This window comes from Heteronotia binoei, chromosome 15, assembly GCF_032191835.1.
Source record: "Heteronotia binoei isolate CCM8104 ecotype False Entrance Well chromosome 15, APGP_CSIRO_Hbin_v1, whole genome shotgun sequence".
Taxonomy (NCBI): Eukaryota; Metazoa; Chordata; class Lepidosauria; order Squamata; family Gekkonidae; genus Heteronotia; species Heteronotia binoei.
Genome location: NC_083237.1, coordinates 13,735,795 through 13,754,584, shown reverse-complemented (window position 1 = coordinate 13,754,584; position 18,790 = coordinate 13,735,795). Strand labels below are relative to the sequence as shown.

The window sequence follows — 18,790 nt, the reverse complement described above, 5'->3', positions numbered from 1 at the left end:
GTCTTCCCTCCTTCCCCTGGGAAATTAAAGAGCAAACAAATTCACACAAAGCCATGTATAGTTATAAAGCTATGTCTTTGGGGAAAGGAAGATTGAAGACAAAGGATTAGATTATAAAACCAGGAATCCAGCATCATTTTAAGAATGCAGATTTTTTTTTTCATTTATTCATCCTTCATTAGCCTCTCTTTGTTCATATCAGGTTCTCAACACAATAATGCAACACTTGGGACAAAAGATGCAGCCCAGTAACTAGGGTGGCCAGACCATCCCGGTCACCCGGGAAAGTCCCGGTTCTGGCCCCCAATTCCCGGCTCCCGGGCTGGCTATACCGGGACCATTAGAGGTCCCGGTTTAGCCAGCCAGAGAGCCGGAGGGCCGCGCGTGCGGGCGGGGAAGGCGGCAAGTGAGGGAGGGAGCATCCCTGCGTGTGCGCAGGGCGATTGTGGCGGGCTCTGCGCATGCGCGGGGACGCTCCCTCCCTCACTCACCGCCTTCCCCGCCCGCGTGCGGGGCCCGGCGGCGGTGGCGGAAACCGGGGAGGCGGCGGAGAGGCCGGCGCTGGTCACTGGAGGGCCTCCAGCGACCAGCGCCGGCCTCTCCGCCGCCTCCCCGGCCTCTCCGCCGCCTCCCCGGCCTCTCCGCCGCCTCCCCGGCCTCTCCGCCGCCTCCCCGGCCTCTCCGCCGCCTCCCCGGTCTCTCCGCCACCACCGCCGGGCCCCGCGCGCGGGCCTCCACCCGCCCTGGAAGCAGGTAAGCAGGGCAGGCAGGGATGGAGGGGGCTGAAAGCGGTGGGGGGGGCGGCTGGCGGGAGGGGGCGGCCTGCCTTCCTTCCTTCCTTCCTTCCTCCCTCCCTCCTTCCCTCCCTCCTTCCTTCCTCCCTCCTTCCTTCCTTCCTTCCTCCCTCCTTCCCTCCCTCCCTCCCTCCCTCCCTCCTTCCTTCCTTCCTTCCTCCCTCCTTCCCTCCCTCCCTCCTTCCTTTCTTCCTTCCTTTCTTCCTTCCCTCCTTCCCTCCCTCCTCCCTTCCTTCCTTCCTTCCTTCCTTCCCTCCCTCCCTCCTTCCTTCCTTTCTTCCTTCCCTCCTTCCCTCCCTCCTCCCTTCCTTCCCTCCCTCCCTCCTTTCTTCTTCCTTCCTTCCTTTCTTCCCTCCTTCCTTCCCTCCCTCCCTCCTCCCTTTCTTCTCTCCCTCCCTCCCTCCTCCCTTCCTTCCCTCCCTCTTTCCCTCCCTCCTCCCTCCCTCCCTCCCTCCCTCCCTTCCTTCCTTCCTTCCTTCCTTCCTTCCTTCCTTCCTTCCTTCCTTCCCTCCCTCCCTCCCTCCCTCCCTCCTTCCTTCCTTCCTTCCTTCCTTCCTTCCTTCCTTCCTTCCTTCCTTCCTTCCTTCCGTGGCTCTCAAATATCCGATGTTCATGTCTTGCGGCTCTCAAACATCTGACCTTTATTCTGTGTTGCTCTTTTGTTAAGCAACTGTGGCCACCCCTGGAGTAGACAATACTGACTTTGGTGGACCCAAGCACTTATTCAGTGTAAGGGAGCTTTGTGTTTGTGTCTTCTGGTGCAATTTTGTTCTCAAATCCTGTATTTACTTCATCAGTATATGGGATAAGGCACTTTCTCAACTGTGCTGCATAATGCAGCCTATTTATTTTGTCCTGTTTGCTCTGTTGGCTCTATCTGCGCCACCTTCATCACTTTCAGGGTGTGGATCCCCCAGTGGGGTGGTCTCCCGACTCCCTCCGCCGGCTGTTTCTGATAGCCCTGTGCCCCCTCTTTCATTTGATATGTGTCCCGTGCAGGTGCCACCCTCCCACCGGGAGATGCCGCAAAATGAGCCCCTTGAGGCTTATGGCGGCAGGGCTCGGGGGAAGCGAGCTAGACTGCTGTTCTTTGAGGGGTTATAGAGTGTTTCGAGCCCGTCCCTGTGGCATCGGTCCCATTGTTGTGGGGCCCAGGGGGCCAGCGCAGCGGCATGCCGAAGCAGCCTGTCACTAATAACACAGGTCGAGATGCAGGACAGGAACCCAGAAGTGACTGACAGGCTGCTTCAGCGGGCCGCTGTGCCGGCCCCCTGGGCCCCACAACGATGGGACCGATGCCACAGGGACGGGCTCGAAACACTCTATAACCCCTCAAAAGAACAGCAGTCTAGCTCGCTTCCCCCGAGCCCTGCCACCATAAGCGGGAGGGTGGCACCTGCACCTGCACGGGACACATATCAAATGAAAGAGGGGGCGCAGGGCTATCAGAAACAGCCAGCGGAGGGAGTCGGGAGACCACCCCACTGAGGGATCCACACCCCGAAAGTGATGAAGGTGGCGCATTATGCAGCACAGTCTCACTGGACTCTCACTGGAATCTGACTGGCTTCTCAGCGTGGAACCCGTTCTCTCTAGTCTTCTCACTTTGAAAAAAGTAAAAAAAGAGTTTTATTTAACTTTATTTCCCCCTTTCCCTCTCTATAAATAATCTTGGTGTTTCCGGTGGTGATATTTGGGGGATTTTTGGGGACGTCACAGGAAGTGCTGTGAAGTCACTTTCTGTTTCCGGCAGTGGCATTTGGGGGAAATGATGTCATTTGGGGGAAATGATGTCACAGGAAGTGATGTCACTTCCTGCTTCCGACAGGTGGCGCGGGGGAATGATGTCACAGGAAGTGATGTCACTTCCTGTTTCCGGTGGTGGCATGCCGTCACCAGAAGTGACGTCACCGGAAGTGACGTCACTTCCTGTTTCTGGCGGCGCACGCACTCCGCGCATGCGCACACACATTCCTTCCCCCCTCAAGGTGTCCCTGGCTGGCCTGCAGAAATTATGGCCACCCTACCAGTAACCCCAGCACTGGAGGGTGAAATAGAGAAAATCTCCACAACTACCATGTATTTCCCCTTGGTGCCCAAGTAGGTTGAAACAAAGGACACCCAGATATTACAAAAGACCAACATTCTAAAGGTAACTTGGCTTCATTGAATCTGTCAGGTATTTTCCTGGCTAGGAAAGCCACAGTGAAGCTGACAATGGCCAGGAAGCCTATGTAGCCTAGGACACAGAAGAACTTGGTGACTGACCCATCATTACATTCCAGTACAATTTCTTCAGTCATTGAATGCATGTCAGAATCTGGGAATGGAGGAGAGGTTGCTAACAACACAGTGCAAATCATGCCTTGAGCAAGGGAGCAGGAGATAACTGTGGAGCTGGCCAGTCTTTTCCCCACCCATTTTCTCATTCTTGATCCTTAATTGATCACCATGAAAGCTACAGTGATTGTTTTGGCCAATAGGCAAGAAATGGCAACTGAGTAGATGATGCACAGACCTTAAATCTCTACTACCTGGCATTACATTTTATGACACACATGGCCCAGCCCAACAAGGTCTCATTTATGTGAGATCTGGCCCTCATAAAGAATGAATTTGACAACCCTGGTTTAAAAGTTAATGAGTGGCATCCTTGTGTTTCTCCTTCATTCCCATCTTGAGTTCCAGCACCTCTTTTTCCAAAATAAAGCGCTAATATTATTGTTGTTGTTGTTGTTGTTCTTAGCAGCAGTATATCATCATCAAATTTATAAACAACCTTCCACCAAATGGCAGTGTACATCATATCAAATATACAACAGATTAAAATACAATAAATAATAGATAATTAGTAGCAAATAAAATCAGTACACATCCTCCAGATAATCAATGGCAGACACAGGACTTTTTTTGTAGCAGGAACTCCTTTGCATATTAGGCTACACATCCCTGATGTAGCCAATCCTCCAAGAGCTTACAGGGCTCTTCTTACAGGTCCTACTGTAAGCTCTTGAAGGATTGGCTACATCAGGGGAGTTTAGCCTAATATGCAAAGGAGTTCCTGCAACAACAAAAAGCCCAGGGCATACATAAGATTTCACTCCCTCCATAGGGCAGATTGCAGACCAAGTATGGTGAAGGCCATGATAAAGGCAATTGCTGTTCTCAAGAGGAACCTAGAGGAACATCTCTGTTTTATATGCCCTGTGGAACTGAACTAGGTCCTGCAGGTCATGGATGTCATTGGGCAGAGAGTTCCACCAGGCCAAGGTCAGTGGCATAAGAGGCTACTCATTTCATCCTGAAATCTAATCAACATGAATAGCAAATTGAAGAAGCAAGAGGAAAATTAGAACACTGCACGTACACAGTTTAGTAAATGTACCACCATACATGGAGAAGAATTGAAATCTCAGGGCTACCTCACCTAAGAACCCAGATACCACCTAAAAACCCAGATACCACCACCACCACCCCTATGAATAGAAGGGCTCACAATAGAACCTTCCAGTTTAGCCTTTCAATCTATCATGAAATATATGACGCATAGCTTTACAACATATTTCCCTGAAAGAGCTATACACATCAACAGAAGCATAATGAAGTTGATGTCGAAGCAACACCAGCCTTTAAAACAAATGAAAGCTGATATTCACAAATGTGACAGAGTAAATAACATAGTGCAGTGAATATAATAACTATGGCAGCAAAACAATAAAATATGGAATTTTAAAATTAAAACCCATTTTATGTAATTCCAACCCAGGATCAAAAAATTCAGACACTGGGTCCAGGGTACATTTTCTACAAACCCAATGGAAGGCTCAAGTATGCAGACATCTTTGAAAATACAGTAACAGTGATAGCAAGAGTGATAACAACAACAAAAATGACAACAATAATAATAGCAAGATGCACAACTGTAATACCTGAAAGATCACCAAGGCCTTGAAACACCGTGTTCCGAAAGCTTGGAGACCATCTTGAGAGTTGGTAGTCAAAGTCAAAATTTGGATTTATCAAAGTCAAAGATTGAAGAAAGGGAAAGAAGCAGTCAAATTGTCAGAGAAGATGAAGTGAAGAAGTTCTGTGAGTGGAAGAGAAGAAAAGAAAGTGAGCTGCCATGGAAAGGGAATGAGCAAAACCTAAAGAATAGAGGACAAATGAAAGTAGGTTGGTTGGAGAGTGGGAGGGAGGGAGAGAAAAAATCAGAGAAAGATGAGGATATGCAATCCTTGAATTACAACTTAGAACAACAGAGATAGAAAAGCTTAATTTTATTGGTTTCGGTTAATTAAATGCTCCCTCCTATTTAAGTCAGGTCTACAAACAATAATAAAGCATTTTGGGGAAAATATACAACTCAGCAGCCCACTGCTTGAGGCCAGGATGGAGAAGATCTCCACAGCCACCATGAATTTCCCCTTGGTGCTTAAGTAAGTTGGAACAAAGGACAGCCAGACACTGCAAAAGACCAACATGCTGAAGGTGATGAATTTGGCTTCATTGAAACTGTCAGGTAAGTGCCTGGCTAAGAAAGCAATGGTGAAGCTCACAATGGCCAGAAAGCCCATGTAGCCCAAAACACAATAAAACATGGTCACTGATCCTTCATTACATTCCACAATGATTTCTCCAGTTACTGAGTGAGCATCAATATCTGGGAATGGGGGACATGTTACTAGCCACACAGTGCAAATTGTGGCTTGAACTACAGAGCAGAATACAACTATGGAGGCTGTCACTCTTTCCCCCATCCACTTCCTCATCCTTGACCCCGGTGTGGTGGCCTTGAAAGCTACAATCACAGTGATGGTTTTGGCTAACACACAAGAAATTGCCACGGAGAAGATCATGCCAAAAGCCGTTTGTCGAAGGAGACAGGTCACCTTGTGAGGCTGGTCAATAAATAGCAAAGCACAAAGGAAGGAAAGCAGAAGAGAGATGAGGATAGCATAGGTGAGGTTCCGGTTATTGGCTTTGACTATGGGAGTGTTCCGGTTCTTGATGAAGATCCCAAGCACCAAAGCTGTGATGAAAGAAAAGGAAAGGGCCAAAATGGACAGACTGAACCCCAAAGGTTCTTCATAAAACAGGAAGCTTAACACTTTGGGAAGGCATAATTTTTGTTCTTGATTTGGATAATGATCTTCTGGACATTGAAAACAGTCATCCATATCTGAAAAAGAAAAAGAAAAAAAAATGCAGTCATTGGGCTGACATATTAATTTGAATGAGTGCTGCTAAATCAAATGATGACAGACCAATCTGCATTTTTCTCCAGGAGTTACACTTACAGAATACTACTAATCTGGAACTGTGAAATTTAGGGACAACTCTGACAAATGGATGGTCAACCAAATGGAAGGAGTCTACTCATTCCTGATATCAAAATACAGGGGTCAGGAGGACTACTTCTATTTTGTCTTGATGTGCTGCTATTAGTTTTATTCTTTCCGTCATTGTGCACATAACCACACACCTAACAATGATTGAATCACACTGTATAATCTCACCAACAATTACCACCGTTACTTTATTTTTTTTAATGAAGGTCAATAGACTTTGAAGAATGCATGCCGCCTTACCCTTGTGGTTGGAAATCATCCCAACAGGGCACGGAAGACAATCATAGCAGCAAAATGGCTTTCCTTCTATCTCTCTCCTACCATAACCAGCACTGCACTTGTCATTACATATGGAAAGTGGGGGTGTCTGTCCAAAAATTCAAGAGGAGAATTTCATTGTATGTTTTTGACTTCATCCAGCATTATATTCTTTAAAATAGATTTCATAGGATTTTGGCACCATTTTTTAGCATTAGATGCCATGTGTTAATATTGTTTGATGCTGTTTATTTTCTGATTGTGCTTTGATGTATTGCTTCAACAAGTTCTGCCCTCAACATGGTTGCCGGGGTTCCTCTTGGTAAGACCAAACATATCTCATCAATTTTTGTTGGATTATTTCCAGATTTCTGAATGTACGCTCTTTCTGTGCCCACATCTCAATACCATACAGAAAATGAAGGCTAACTTTGTAAACAGAGCCCATACTGCCTATGAGCTCCAAACTGATAATGGCTGCTCGTACCTGGGAATTTCCATTTAAGAAGACTTTATTAGTTCTTTTTTTACTCTTCCTGCTGCTGAACAAACTGAAATAACAACAAAATTGCCTTGGCTTAAATCAAAACTTTTAGGGACCAAGAAAACTTCATTGACAGACATTAACATGCCATCTAGAGACTGAAAAATTTGCAACAAATACTAAGCAGTGAGTTACACCAAATTCAAGGGTTCTTTCTGCATACCTTCAATGTCTTGCCTGGTATGAATCTAGAGTTAAAAATTATCAAAGGAACATATTTCATCTAACTCAAAGAATACAAACTCTGACATATTTCACTGTCTTAAACAACCAAAGCACTCTTTGAAGAAATGAAATGATAAACCCTAAAATTTACATGCTCCACACCTGTTTAAAGGCCTGAGGCCATATAATGGCTTCTTCACAGATGGTGAACATTTTTCCTATGGATGGTTGGGGGATTATGTTCCCAACTTTGATGTGCAGAAAAGACTGGTTTGGGAATGTGACCCAGTTGATGATATCATATCCAGCTATTATTTCCCCATTTTGATCAAAGGAGATCATCTCTCCAGCACTGTTGTTAAATGAGATGCCTCTCAGGAAGTGGTGGAGCTGAAGAAAGAAATAAAGAAAGAAAGAAAGAAAGAAAGAAAGAAAGAAAGAAAGAAAGAAAGAAAGAAAGAAAGAAAGAAAGAAAGAAAGAAAGAAAGAAAGAAAGAAAGAAAGAAAGAAAGAAAGAAAGAAAGAAAGAAAGAAAGAAAGAAAGAAAGTAAGTGTCAGACACTGGAGAACTTTAATGTGATATTATGCTGAATTAGATTAAACTGTAACGTGCCTCTTGACATGACTAACCCCATTTTGAGCATTGGCTACTAACCATGAGACAGAGACCTTGCATATCAAACAGCTCTACAGATGTTACTAATTCCCACTGTGAATTCCTCTACATAGTACTAACAAAAGCAACAGTTCTTTGAAGATAGCATGCCTCAAGGAAAGCCAGCAGGGCTCCTCCGTGAAAAGAGGAACCACAAGCGATAAGGAGGGGAGAAGGTGTCTCTTCAGAAGAAGCTAAACTATATTTATTTATTTATTTGATTTATATCCCGCCCTACCCCACCAAGGCGGGCTCAGGGCAGCTCACAATACAAAGATTCTAACATAAAATTCAATTTAAATATAATAACAATTTACATAATTAAGAAATTAAAACATTAAAAACATTAAAAGCAGTGCATCCGTCAACAACGTGCAATCCAAGCACTTACTTCAGTTTTTGGTACTTTAGAGGTTTGGTGCCGGTCAGTTATAGGCCAAGTGGAAGAGGACTGTCTTACAGGCCCTGCAGAATTGTTCGATATCCCGCAGGGCCCTGACCTCTTCTGGTAACTGGTTCCACCAGCAAGGGGCTGTTATTGAGAAGGCCCTATCCCTGGTTGACTTCAACCGGGCCTCCTTAGGTCCGGGGATTACGAGCAGATTTTGGGAGCCAGATCGCAGTACTCTCTGGGGAACATATGGGAAGAGACGGTCCCTAAGGTAGGCAGGTCCTAGACCATATAGGGCTTTAAAGGTAATAACCAGCACCTTGTACCAGACTCGGTATATTATCGGCAGCCAGTGCAGTCCCCGAAGGCCCGGCTGAATGTGCTCCCCTCTAGCAGCGGCGTTCTGCACTAGCTGCAACTTCCGGGTTCAGCACAGGGGCAGCCCCATGTAGAGGGTATTACAGTAATCCAACCTTGAGGTGACCGTTGCATGGATCACTGTTGCTAGATCGTCCCGCTCCAGGAAGGGAGCCAACTGCCTCGCCCGCCTAAGATGAAAGAATGCGGACTTAGCAGTAGCTGCTACCTGAGCCTCCATAGATAAGGCAGGCTCAAGTAGTACCCCCAAGCTCCTGACCCTGTGTGCCATTGTCAATGGCACACCGTCAAGGGCTGGAAGGGGAATTTCCCCCCCTAGACCATGGCGACCCAAGCAAAGGACCTCTGTCTTCGCTAGATTAAGTTTCAGCCTACTCAGCCTGAGCCATCTAGCTTGTAATGCCTGGTCCAGGTTTTCTGGGACACAGTCGGGCCAGCCGTCCATGAGTAGATAGAGCTGGGTGTCATCAGCGTACTGGTGACAACCCAGCCCATGCCTCCGGGCAATCTGGGCAAGGGGGAACATGTAGATATTAAATAACATTGGGGAGAGAACTGCCCCCTGAGGCACCCCACAATCCAGCGCGCGCCTCTGGGACAGCTCATCCCCAACTGCCACCCTTTGTCCCCGACCATCGAGGAACTAGGAGAGCCACTGTAAGGCCAACCCCCGAATCTCCACGTCGGCAAGACGGCAAGACAACAGCTGGTGGTCGACCGTATCGAATGCCACCAATAGGTCCAACAACACCAGCACCACCGAGCCGCCTCGATCCAGATGCCGCTGGAGGTCATCCATCAGGGCGACCAGCACCGTCTCCGTCCCATGACCTGGACAGAAACCAGACTGATGGGAGTCAAGAACGGAAGCATCCTCCAGAAAGCTCTGCAACTGCAACGCCACTGCCCTCTCAATGAGTTTACCCAAGAAGGGTAAATTCGAAACCGGCCGATAGTGTGTCAATTCGGCCGGGTCTAAAGTTGGTTTCTTCAGTAGAGGGCGGACCACAGCCTCTTTCAGAGGTGCTGGAAAATGCCCTTCCATCAGGGATCTGTTTATGATATCCCATACAGGATATCTGAGCTCCCTCTGGCAAGCTTTAATAAGCCAGGAGGGGCAAGGGTCCAGATTGCAAGTTGTAGGGCGAGCAGATGCGAGAATCCTGTCAACTTCCTCCAGACTGAGAGCGCTGAAACCATCCAGGACACACTCTGAAGACAGGCATGGAGCCTCAGGTTCCCATACTGTCACCAATATGGCGGGAAAGTCGTGGCGGAGCGATGCGACCTTATCTGCAAAAAAGTTTGCAAAAGCCTCACAGCCAATCTCCAATTCTTTAGAATTTGGTCTGCCTTGTGGCAGAGTTGTAAGGGTCTGAATTGTATTGAACAGTTGTGCTGGGCACGAAGTTGCAGATGCAATCTTAGCCGCAAAGTATGCTTTCTTTGTGGCCTTGACTGCCATCTCATAGGACTTCATCACTTCTCTATAAGATGTTCTAATCGCTTCGTCTCGAGTATGCCGCCATTGCCTCTCTAGCCATCTGAGTCCACGCTTTAATTGCCGAAACTCCTGGTTATACCAGGGTGCTGACTTTCGGCGGGGGCACAGAGGACGTCTAGGTGCGATCTCATCGATGGCCCTGGAGAGCCTGTCATTCCAAGACTCTACCAGGTCATTTAAGGAATTGCCAGGGAGCCAGGGATCCCGAAGAGCTGTCAGGAACCGTTCTGGGTCCATCTGACTCCGCGGGCGAGCTAAAATACGCTCGCCGCCTAAACATATTTCTGAAGAAATTCCATTAAGAGAAGCACACAGAAATATTTTATTTAATTATTTCTGTGTCTTCTACAGGTTGTCCTTTGTATTCCTGAAATGTTTACATAATCGCCCCTAAGAAACTAGTCATCGCGCCAGAGAAGCAGGCTTCTACAAGAAAATTATATTGGAAACAAACCCATTGAAAAGTTTTCAAGCTGCCAGAACAACAGACTTCCAATAGAAGCAGTGATGTGCCCAATGAAGCATCTGATAGAGAGCCAAATTAAGCACTGAGATCTCTTGTATTAGACTGATCAACATATCAATGGATATTATACTATGATGCACAGAAAAATCCTGAAAGTATAGCTGCTTTATTTATCCATACATTTCCTTTTCCCATGGCTCAAGGCAGTTTACAAATCCCAACATAGGACATGCAAAATATAATGCCCCCTCTAATAACCACTTATATCCAAAATGTCTGCAAATGAGAACCCATTTAAACACTAGCAAATGAAATCTTTGTGCAAGGCATCCCAAAAACCTCTAGAAAGAGCCTCCTCAGGATGACTGTTCCATACGATGGAATCTGTGGTCGGAAAGTATGTGCTCCTATTGATATTGAGAGAGCTGCTTTAATTGAAGGAAAAGTCAAATGCTGGATCTTAACCTAAGTGTGCTCAGATCCTTACCTGCCACAGCTGATTCAGAAGAACCCTTGGCTCATGTTTCATACGGGATAAACGCATAGCATCCAAAGCATGCACCACTGCATAGACAGCATTGTAGATGCTATAGCTGTGGCCTGTCATACTCATTTCAAAAACCGATCCAGGAACAGTTTCCAGTTTCTCCTCCCCTGTGCAGACCTTCTCATTGGTGTTGTCTGCCATCATTTTGGGGAATAAGCAGTTAAAGGTCTGTTGCCAGAAATCCAGGATAAAGCCATCTTCCTTTTCTGAGGTTGGGCTTCTCATCTGAAGGAACTTCTGGAATCCTAAGAGCTCCTTGGAGTGACTTGCAAAGGATATGGCACCATGGAGGAAATGGATGTCCCTATTTCTTTGGATGGGGAGAGAAGTGAAAGCCATCTGAGCTGTCAGAATCCAGACTTTACCTTTTGTCTTCATTGACAGGCCCTCAAAATCTGAAAGATCGAGCAACATTCTCAAAACAATCATGGTGTCACTTTCACCATATACGAGCACAACATTTGTTGAGCTTCTCATGATAATGCTGCCTATTTTACGGATGCTGATTTCCGTTTCATCAATCTGCGTGGAAAATGATAATATGGGGGTTCGTTCTATAAAGTCAAAGCAGATGCCACTTTGGGCAAAGATGGGAAGTACATTCTGAACAAACTGCTCCGCATATTCATTAATCTCATTTTGAGAGATCACTCCAACCCAAGTCCACTTGAAATGGATCAATAACTGGAGAATCCCAACATGCTGAAGGGCTTCATTTGGAAATGTCTGGTAGAAGAAAACTGCCTTATCTCTGTGAATTAGCATTGGAGCACAGCCATATGTGAGCTAAAGAAATACAGAAAAGAGGAGATGAGAAAGGAAAGAGATTTCCGAAATGAAATGTTTGCAGGTATGTCTGTTATTGTGGTAGCTCCAGATGTTTTACTGTCTTCTCATAAACATTACCTGAGATCCTAGACAGATTCCATTTTGAGTATTCAGCATGCATTTCCAGCGATGGAACTGGGAAGATTCTTCCAGTTACAGCCTGCTATCCTCTCAAGTGGGCTCAAGCGGGTTAAAAGATCACACAAAAATATCTTGACAATAAACACTATCAAGTTCATGCAATATCTTAAAATCAGCAAGTTAAAACTTAAAATTTAGTACCAGAAAACCAGAGTGAAAGTTTACACGGTAGCTATGCTAGGAATGGTGTTGTTGAATGTGTTGAAATTGTCTCCAGGGGTCTTTTTGCCCCTTTGTAAGGAGGAGGAGCGGGCATGGCATTATGGGAGGTGAGGGCAGAGCAGGCATGCCTTAACGGCTGCCTCCGCTTCTACCTCCCAGTCTTCGCCTCATGCTCGGCCCACCCTCCCACTTTTGAGGCAGTGTAGGCAATAGCTGGTTGCTCTTAATTTATAGGGGACCGGATAGAAATTTTTTCACCTCTTCCTGTTTGGCTGTTGGAAGTGGTGTTTTTTGCCTACCTCACACTGCTTGTAGAAGAGATTGTGGAATTGGCTAGGGTGTGGCTGGTTTAAGTAGGCTGGTCACTTTCAGGTTGGCTGGGTTTTTTGCCTAACTTCCATTATGCAGCTCGGTGAGCACCAATAGCACCCCAGTTTTGGGGCACGGGGTTTAGATAAATTATTCCTGGCCTGTGCAGACTAGTTGAGTGATGAAGTGGACTGCCTCGGGCTTGTATGGATTGATCCGCCCTTCAGCCGTGCAGATGGGGGCTGGAATTCCAGGACATACACTTTGCTAGGCCGGCCGGGTAAGAGCCATGCATTTTGGCTATACCTAGGGGCAGGGTGGCTTGCCCGTCATGCAGCAGGGGAGGGGTATTTCGTCCCCTGATCCTGCCGTGCTGCCTGTTATGTTTATAGCCCTTGTTGTTAATTTAATAATAAAGAAAGTGGCTTTTAGTTACCCAAACCCTTGTATCCGACTCTTCTTTCCATCTATTGGGGGGGGGGGCAATTGATTCTGGGGCTTGAAGTACTATTTCTACATTTCTTTGTAGTGTCGTGAATATTACAGCTCTCAGAGATCTCTTTCACACTGTTGTTTCCTTATGCTTTTTATTTGTTGCTGCCTCATATTTTTCTCATGCAATGTAGTAATTGTGGGAACAGGACTTTCAGACAGAATGTAAATCCAGTTTATAGGTGGCTACAAATTGCCGTTTTCAGACCATAGAGAAGTTTCCTGATCCAAACACTTTTCTATGTTTTTCCTAAGAAGTCTAGGATTTTTTGTTCTCTCCATGATAACCCACCACACTCTACTGAGCTTACCATTTGAAAACACACTTGTTTCCAAGCCCGTCTGGAGAAGGAGGCACCAGAGGATAAATCGGTAGCAAGGGCTGATAGCCCAGGGGAGATTAACCAGGGAACTGGGGCCGTAGGAGTGAAACCCTCCTTGCCTACAAACTTAATTCAATTTTCAGGGAGGACAAATGAAGTGAGCCCCACCTTGGAAAAGGATTGCCACTATGGATCTTGTCCCCATTTGTCAGGTAATCCTGAGGTCATCAAGCAAAAGGCTAAAGAAGGACTGAAGAATCATAGCCACAATGGATGTGTATTCCAGGACGTCAGTGGGGCCCTGGATGCAATAGAGACAGATTGACTGATCCCTAGTCAACAGAAAGAGAGTCTGACATTCCACTCTCTCTCAGTAATATCATGGAACATCATGGGATGGGCGGCTAGATCTAGGGAACCAGATGCCAAAAATCTTGAGAAAATATGATGTTATACTCCTCCAGGAGACCTGGTCCTTAGATTCTTTGACTCTGGATGGATAGAACATATTTGAAGCGCAGGCTGAGCCGTCGATGAGAGGTAGAGCCAAGGGAGGACTAGGAATATTGATATCGACAGCTCTGAGAGTCCAAGTCATTCAACCACCTCTCTATATTCGAATGGCAATGGCTCTGATCCTCAAATTTAAAGAAATTGACTGTTTGATTTTGAATGTCTATATCCCTCCCACTAAAACCAAAGCCCATACAGAGCTTGCCTGGAGAGATCTGGAGACCTATATGGAGGAGTTATTCAGGACATACCCGACAGCACATGTCATAGTGGGAGGTGATTTTAATGCTAGATTGGGAAAGGATGACAAGACTTTAAATAGGGGACACGATGTCTGTCTTCAGTATCCCGAGTTGCCCTATCTGCCCCATGAAAGATTATCTAAAGATTAACTTTGCGGGCCGTCTATTAGCTCGTATGGCTATGGTCTTGGACCTAAAAATTTTAAATGGTTCCCATACTAACGACCACCCTGGGGAATACACTTACTGGTCTGGAACAAGGTTAAGCGTAATTGATTACATCCTTGTTTCAGGGAACCTAGTGCCATGTGTTGAATCATTCAAGATGGCTACCTACTGTGGCAGCGATCACATTCCTCTTACCCTGAATATTGTAATCCCCAGTCTTCACCCCCGCATTGAGGATCATTTCCTGAGGAATAACGAATTTGGGGGGCAACATGTTAGGATTAAATGGGACGACCAAAAGAAGAAATATATGCAGGAATTTCTTGAGCAAGAGCACATATCTAAATTAGCAAATGACATCAGGCTTTCGGAGGAGGGGGGAGAGATCATCAAATTATATGAGGATCTCATTCGGCATTTCCAATCTCCATTAGAAGGGCAAATATCTAGTTCAGTAAGGAGGGGAGGGAAGAACAACGGTTGGTTTGATAATGAATGCTTGATGGCAAAGAAGGAGTTTAGTAAAATCTATTTGAGATATAGGGCGGATCCAGAGGCAGTTAACAGAAAACAATTAAAACAACAGAAATCTAGATATAAAAAGTTAATTGTTAGGAAGAAGAAAGAGGCAAAAGAATTAGCGTGGCTACAGCTGGGACAGGCCGTCAAATTCAAAAATCCGTCATTATTCTGGAAGTTGATAAATAGCGGTTCTGGTAGACTCTCCTCACAGGTTACTAATACCATTCTTCCAGAAGTATGGGAAAACTATTATATGGCACTGTATGGGACATCAGATGAGGTGGTTTCCCCCCCCGGAAGATTGTCAGGAACTGCCAGAGTGGCCTCCGGTTGAGCCTTCAGAAATAAAATCTTTAATTGGAGCCCTGAAGCCTAATAAAGCTCCAGGACTTGACTTAATCCCGGCTGAATTAATTAAAGAAAATGCTGACTGGTGGGCTCCAGTACTTGCCAAATTATTCACTGAAATAGACAGGACAGCGAGGGTACCTACGGGCTGGGATACTGGAATTATTGTACCTATTCATAAGAAAGGAGATAGAAATGACCCAAATAACTATAGACCCATCAGTCTCTTAAGTATCCTAAACAAATTATATGCCAGCCATCTTAAAGAGAAACTGTGGGAGTGGATTGAGTGTAATAACATCCTGAGAGAAGAACAGGCTGGGTTTAGACCGGGTTGTTCCACTCTGGATCATTGTGTAGTATTAGACCATCTTATTTCCAAATATTCCTCTAACAGCACCTCTGCCCTATACGCTGCCTTTATAGACTTTAAATCTGCCTTTGATATGGTTCAGAGGGACATACGGTGGGAAAAATTGAGAGGGATGGGAATTGATCAGAGGCTACTGGCATTGATAAAAGCATTATATAGGAATACCAAGATCAGGACAAGGATAAATCCGAAGGGACATCTCACGAAAGCCATTAAAGAAGGGAAGGGAGTTAAGCAAGGTTGCATCTTGGCGCCACTTTTGTTCAACCTCTTTATAAACGATCTGGGGGAACATTTAAGTGGTCCAGAGGTGCATGCTCCAAAGATTGCAAATAGGCATATCCCGCTCCTGCTATATGCGGATGATGCAGTGCTGGTCTCTAGGACCCCAATTGGGCTAAAGAGAGCAATGAAAATTCTTGTGCTTTACTGCCAAGCTAATCAGGTTGAAATAAATTATTCAAAATCCAAAATTTTAGCCTTTGCAAATAGACCCAAGGTACATCATTGGAAGATAAATGATAGGGCTATTGAACAGACACGCTGCTTTAAGTACCTAGGGGTAGTCTTTCAGGCCTCAGGGGCCAGGAAGGCACATGTGGAATATGTTACAACAAGTGCAGCAAAAAGTTCAGGAGCCATAGAGAAATTCTATTGGACCTCCGGGGGGCAGAACATGGCGGCTGCAGTTAAGGTCTTTAAGGCCAAGGCCCTCGCCCAAATTCTATATGGGGCACCCTTGAGTATAACATCATATCAGCATCTCTGGTATTTAGCGGAGAAAGTGCAATCAAAGTACCTTAGGCATATACTACAAGTCCCTCCATGTGCTTCCAACTCATTTATCAGAGTAGAAACGGGTATGGTCACTGTGAAAGCAAGACTGTGGATTGCTGCTATTCTTTACTGGTATAAACTAATGACTCAGCCCACCAGTTTGGCGGGGCTGATAGCAAGAGACGCGTTTGTGCCTCCAAGGATTAGAGAAACGGAGTCCAAGTTGGGTTATTATGGACTATCTAAACAATATTTGCTCAACATGGAGTACAATCTGGTTAAACCCTTTCTTAAACAGAGAATCTTGGATGTCGAAAGACAGCATGATTTGAATCAGCTTAAAGGTTATTTACCAGGAATAGAGGAGCTACATAAAATAACACCGATGCCATACTTGCGTAATCTTGATAAAGTTGAGTATAGGAGAGCATTTACCCTTCTCAGACTTGATATGTTACCATCAGCTATTATTGAAGGCAGATACACAGGACAACCATACGAGGAAAGATTGTGTATTTGTGGGGACAAGAAACCGGAAGATAGGGAACATGTATTATTCCAGTGTAAATTATATCAGTGTATTAGGTCCGACTATATACTCCCGATCTGTTCCAGTGTCCCTGGGAGAAATATTAGATATCAGCTAGACAAATTATTGGCGGATAGGAATAAAAGAACCACTTTATGTGTGGCAAAATTTGCTTCGCGAGCTATAAGTCTCTGGAAGCAATTCCTAAGGGAAATATCCAACTGAATGCCTTGGCTATGGAACCTAACTAGTATTCTGGAGGGAAATTATATCATACTGTGTATGATTTATTCTGATTATTGTTTTACCTGAAAGTATTTTATTAAGTTATTTGTATTTAATTTGACTGGTCTATGACCGCATTAAACTTGACTGACACACTTGTTTCCTTCTGAAATCACAAAACAAATCTTACAAATCTACCAATGTCTTTAATACTTGCCATGACTGGAATGTTGATTGTTCATTAGCCCACTTATTTCAATGTAGAAATGGACAAATATAGTTTTCCACACCCCTGATTCATGAATTAACCCTCAAACAACATACAGGATGGGTTTTAAATTTCAGTCATATCTCTTCAAACTAAAAAATTGCATCACAGATGTAGAGGTTTGTATCATACCTGTGGGACCTTGTAGGCTGATAGGATGGTGGCCATGTGGACACAGGTTTCAGATTGAGGTCCACCAATAACTGCTACTAGATCATGTTTGGTGTTGCAGCTGTAGTTAGGGATGAATTTGCCCTGTGTGGAAACCATTTCCATGGAGGATTGATAGGTCCTGCTTACACTGAAATAGTCATTATAGATGTGGAAGCCAAGGGTGAAATTGGGCAGAATCTGGGGGTTTTCATTCACCTCCCTAACAGCAAACACCAAGGCCAGGATATGCTGGTAGAGATGAGTCATTACTCTGCAATGAGAGTAACATGCTCTATCACCATATGCACTTCAAAATAGGATACCTGCTGCATTTTAATGCTGTGCGTGTTTTCAAAATATCTTGCACTAAAAAAGATTGCTTGGGATGCTTGAAGTAATACTATCACACAAAGCAAACTTATGGTGTCTCCTAATGAAGAGGAATATTAATCTGAAAGACAACCCCCCCCCCCCGCTGCATATTATCAGAAGCATTTACAGAGAGGCATAACATTGACAAAAGAGTTGGAGATGTTTGCTGGATTTGGGGGGTACTGTTAGAGTCTTTTGCATTTTAGACAAAGGCCAATGAGAAATTGTCCTTTAGATGAGAAGACAGTTGAACCAAAAGACATGTAAGTTGTCTTCCTATGGGAAGAAAGGAACAGACATACCTCACAGCCCTGAAGCTAAAACCAATCAACAGTATCAAGGCTATTATGTGGACAAGATATATTATTTGGATTTTTTCTTTTTAAAAAAAACTTCTTACATAAGGTCATCAAAGTTATCATTAGAAGGAAGTTTTTCAAAGGTTATTTCCCTGAACCAAATGTAGATCTGAGACAAAATCGCAGCAATAATGTGCTCTCCTGGTTGATAATACTGGTGAAGAATAGAAGGAGGATCACTAGTGGTGTTGCAATCAGCAATTCTCATCTTGGACAACACCTGAGGCAGGAGGACTCAAATTAACATAGCAGATACCACCATCTGGCAAGAAAAACTGCCTTTCAGATCCAGGTTCCTCTGTTCCCACGGTATAATTCAAGCTTCCCTGATTTCTACAGCCTTGTGAGGAATGACCCTTCTCATAGAGTGAGCATACTGGGTAAAAAAAAAAAGTTCAAAGAAAGAACAGTGCTCAGTTTGCTGGAGTCCAACTTCTGGTTCTAAAAGGAACAAGACTATGGGAAAAGCTCTTGTCTTTGTAATATTTTTTGTGATCACTGGCATGCTCTAGGGACAGGGAAGAAATAGAAGAAGTCAAGGTCAATAGGATAATTAGAGGGAAGGGCAACTCTAGTATAGTATTATAATTTCTCTGCAACATTGACTGAGAAAGTAACATGATAATCATGTTGTTG

At 44.8% G+C, this 18,790-nt stretch overlaps 1 protein-coding gene across 1 annotated transcript; it reads right to left on the bottom strand.

Moving 5' to 3' along the window:
- Positions 1 to 5,071: 5,071 nt before the first annotated feature.
- Positions 5,072 to 18,362, bottom strand: LOC132583080 (vomeronasal type-2 receptor 26-like). Its single transcript, XM_060254745.1, has 5 exons — positions 18,196 to 18,362; positions 17,403 to 17,694; positions 10,991 to 11,836; positions 6,383 to 6,509; positions 5,072 to 5,973 (listed from the first exon to the last, which is right to left on the bottom strand). Exons 1-5 carry the CDS (start codon positions 18,360 to 18,362, stop codon positions 5,072 to 5,074), a joined length of 2,334 nt encoding a protein of 777 aa, XP_060110728.1.
- Between the last annotated feature and the right edge of the window lie 428 nt (positions 18,363 to 18,790).

Coding starts and splice junctions, on each gene's coding strand:
- LOC132583080 (XM_060254745.1), bottom strand. CDS start 18,362: ATGAGAATTGCTGATTGCAACACCACTAGTGATCCTCCTTCTATTCTT. Junction 6,510..10,990: donor TTCTGAATCAGCTGTGGCAG/GTAAGGATCTGA, acceptor ATTTTTGGACAG/ACACCCCCACTTTCCATATG. Junction 5,974..6,382: donor GATGATTTCCAACCACAAGG/GTAAGGCGGCAT, acceptor TTTCTTTTTCAG/ATATGGATGACTGTTTTCAA.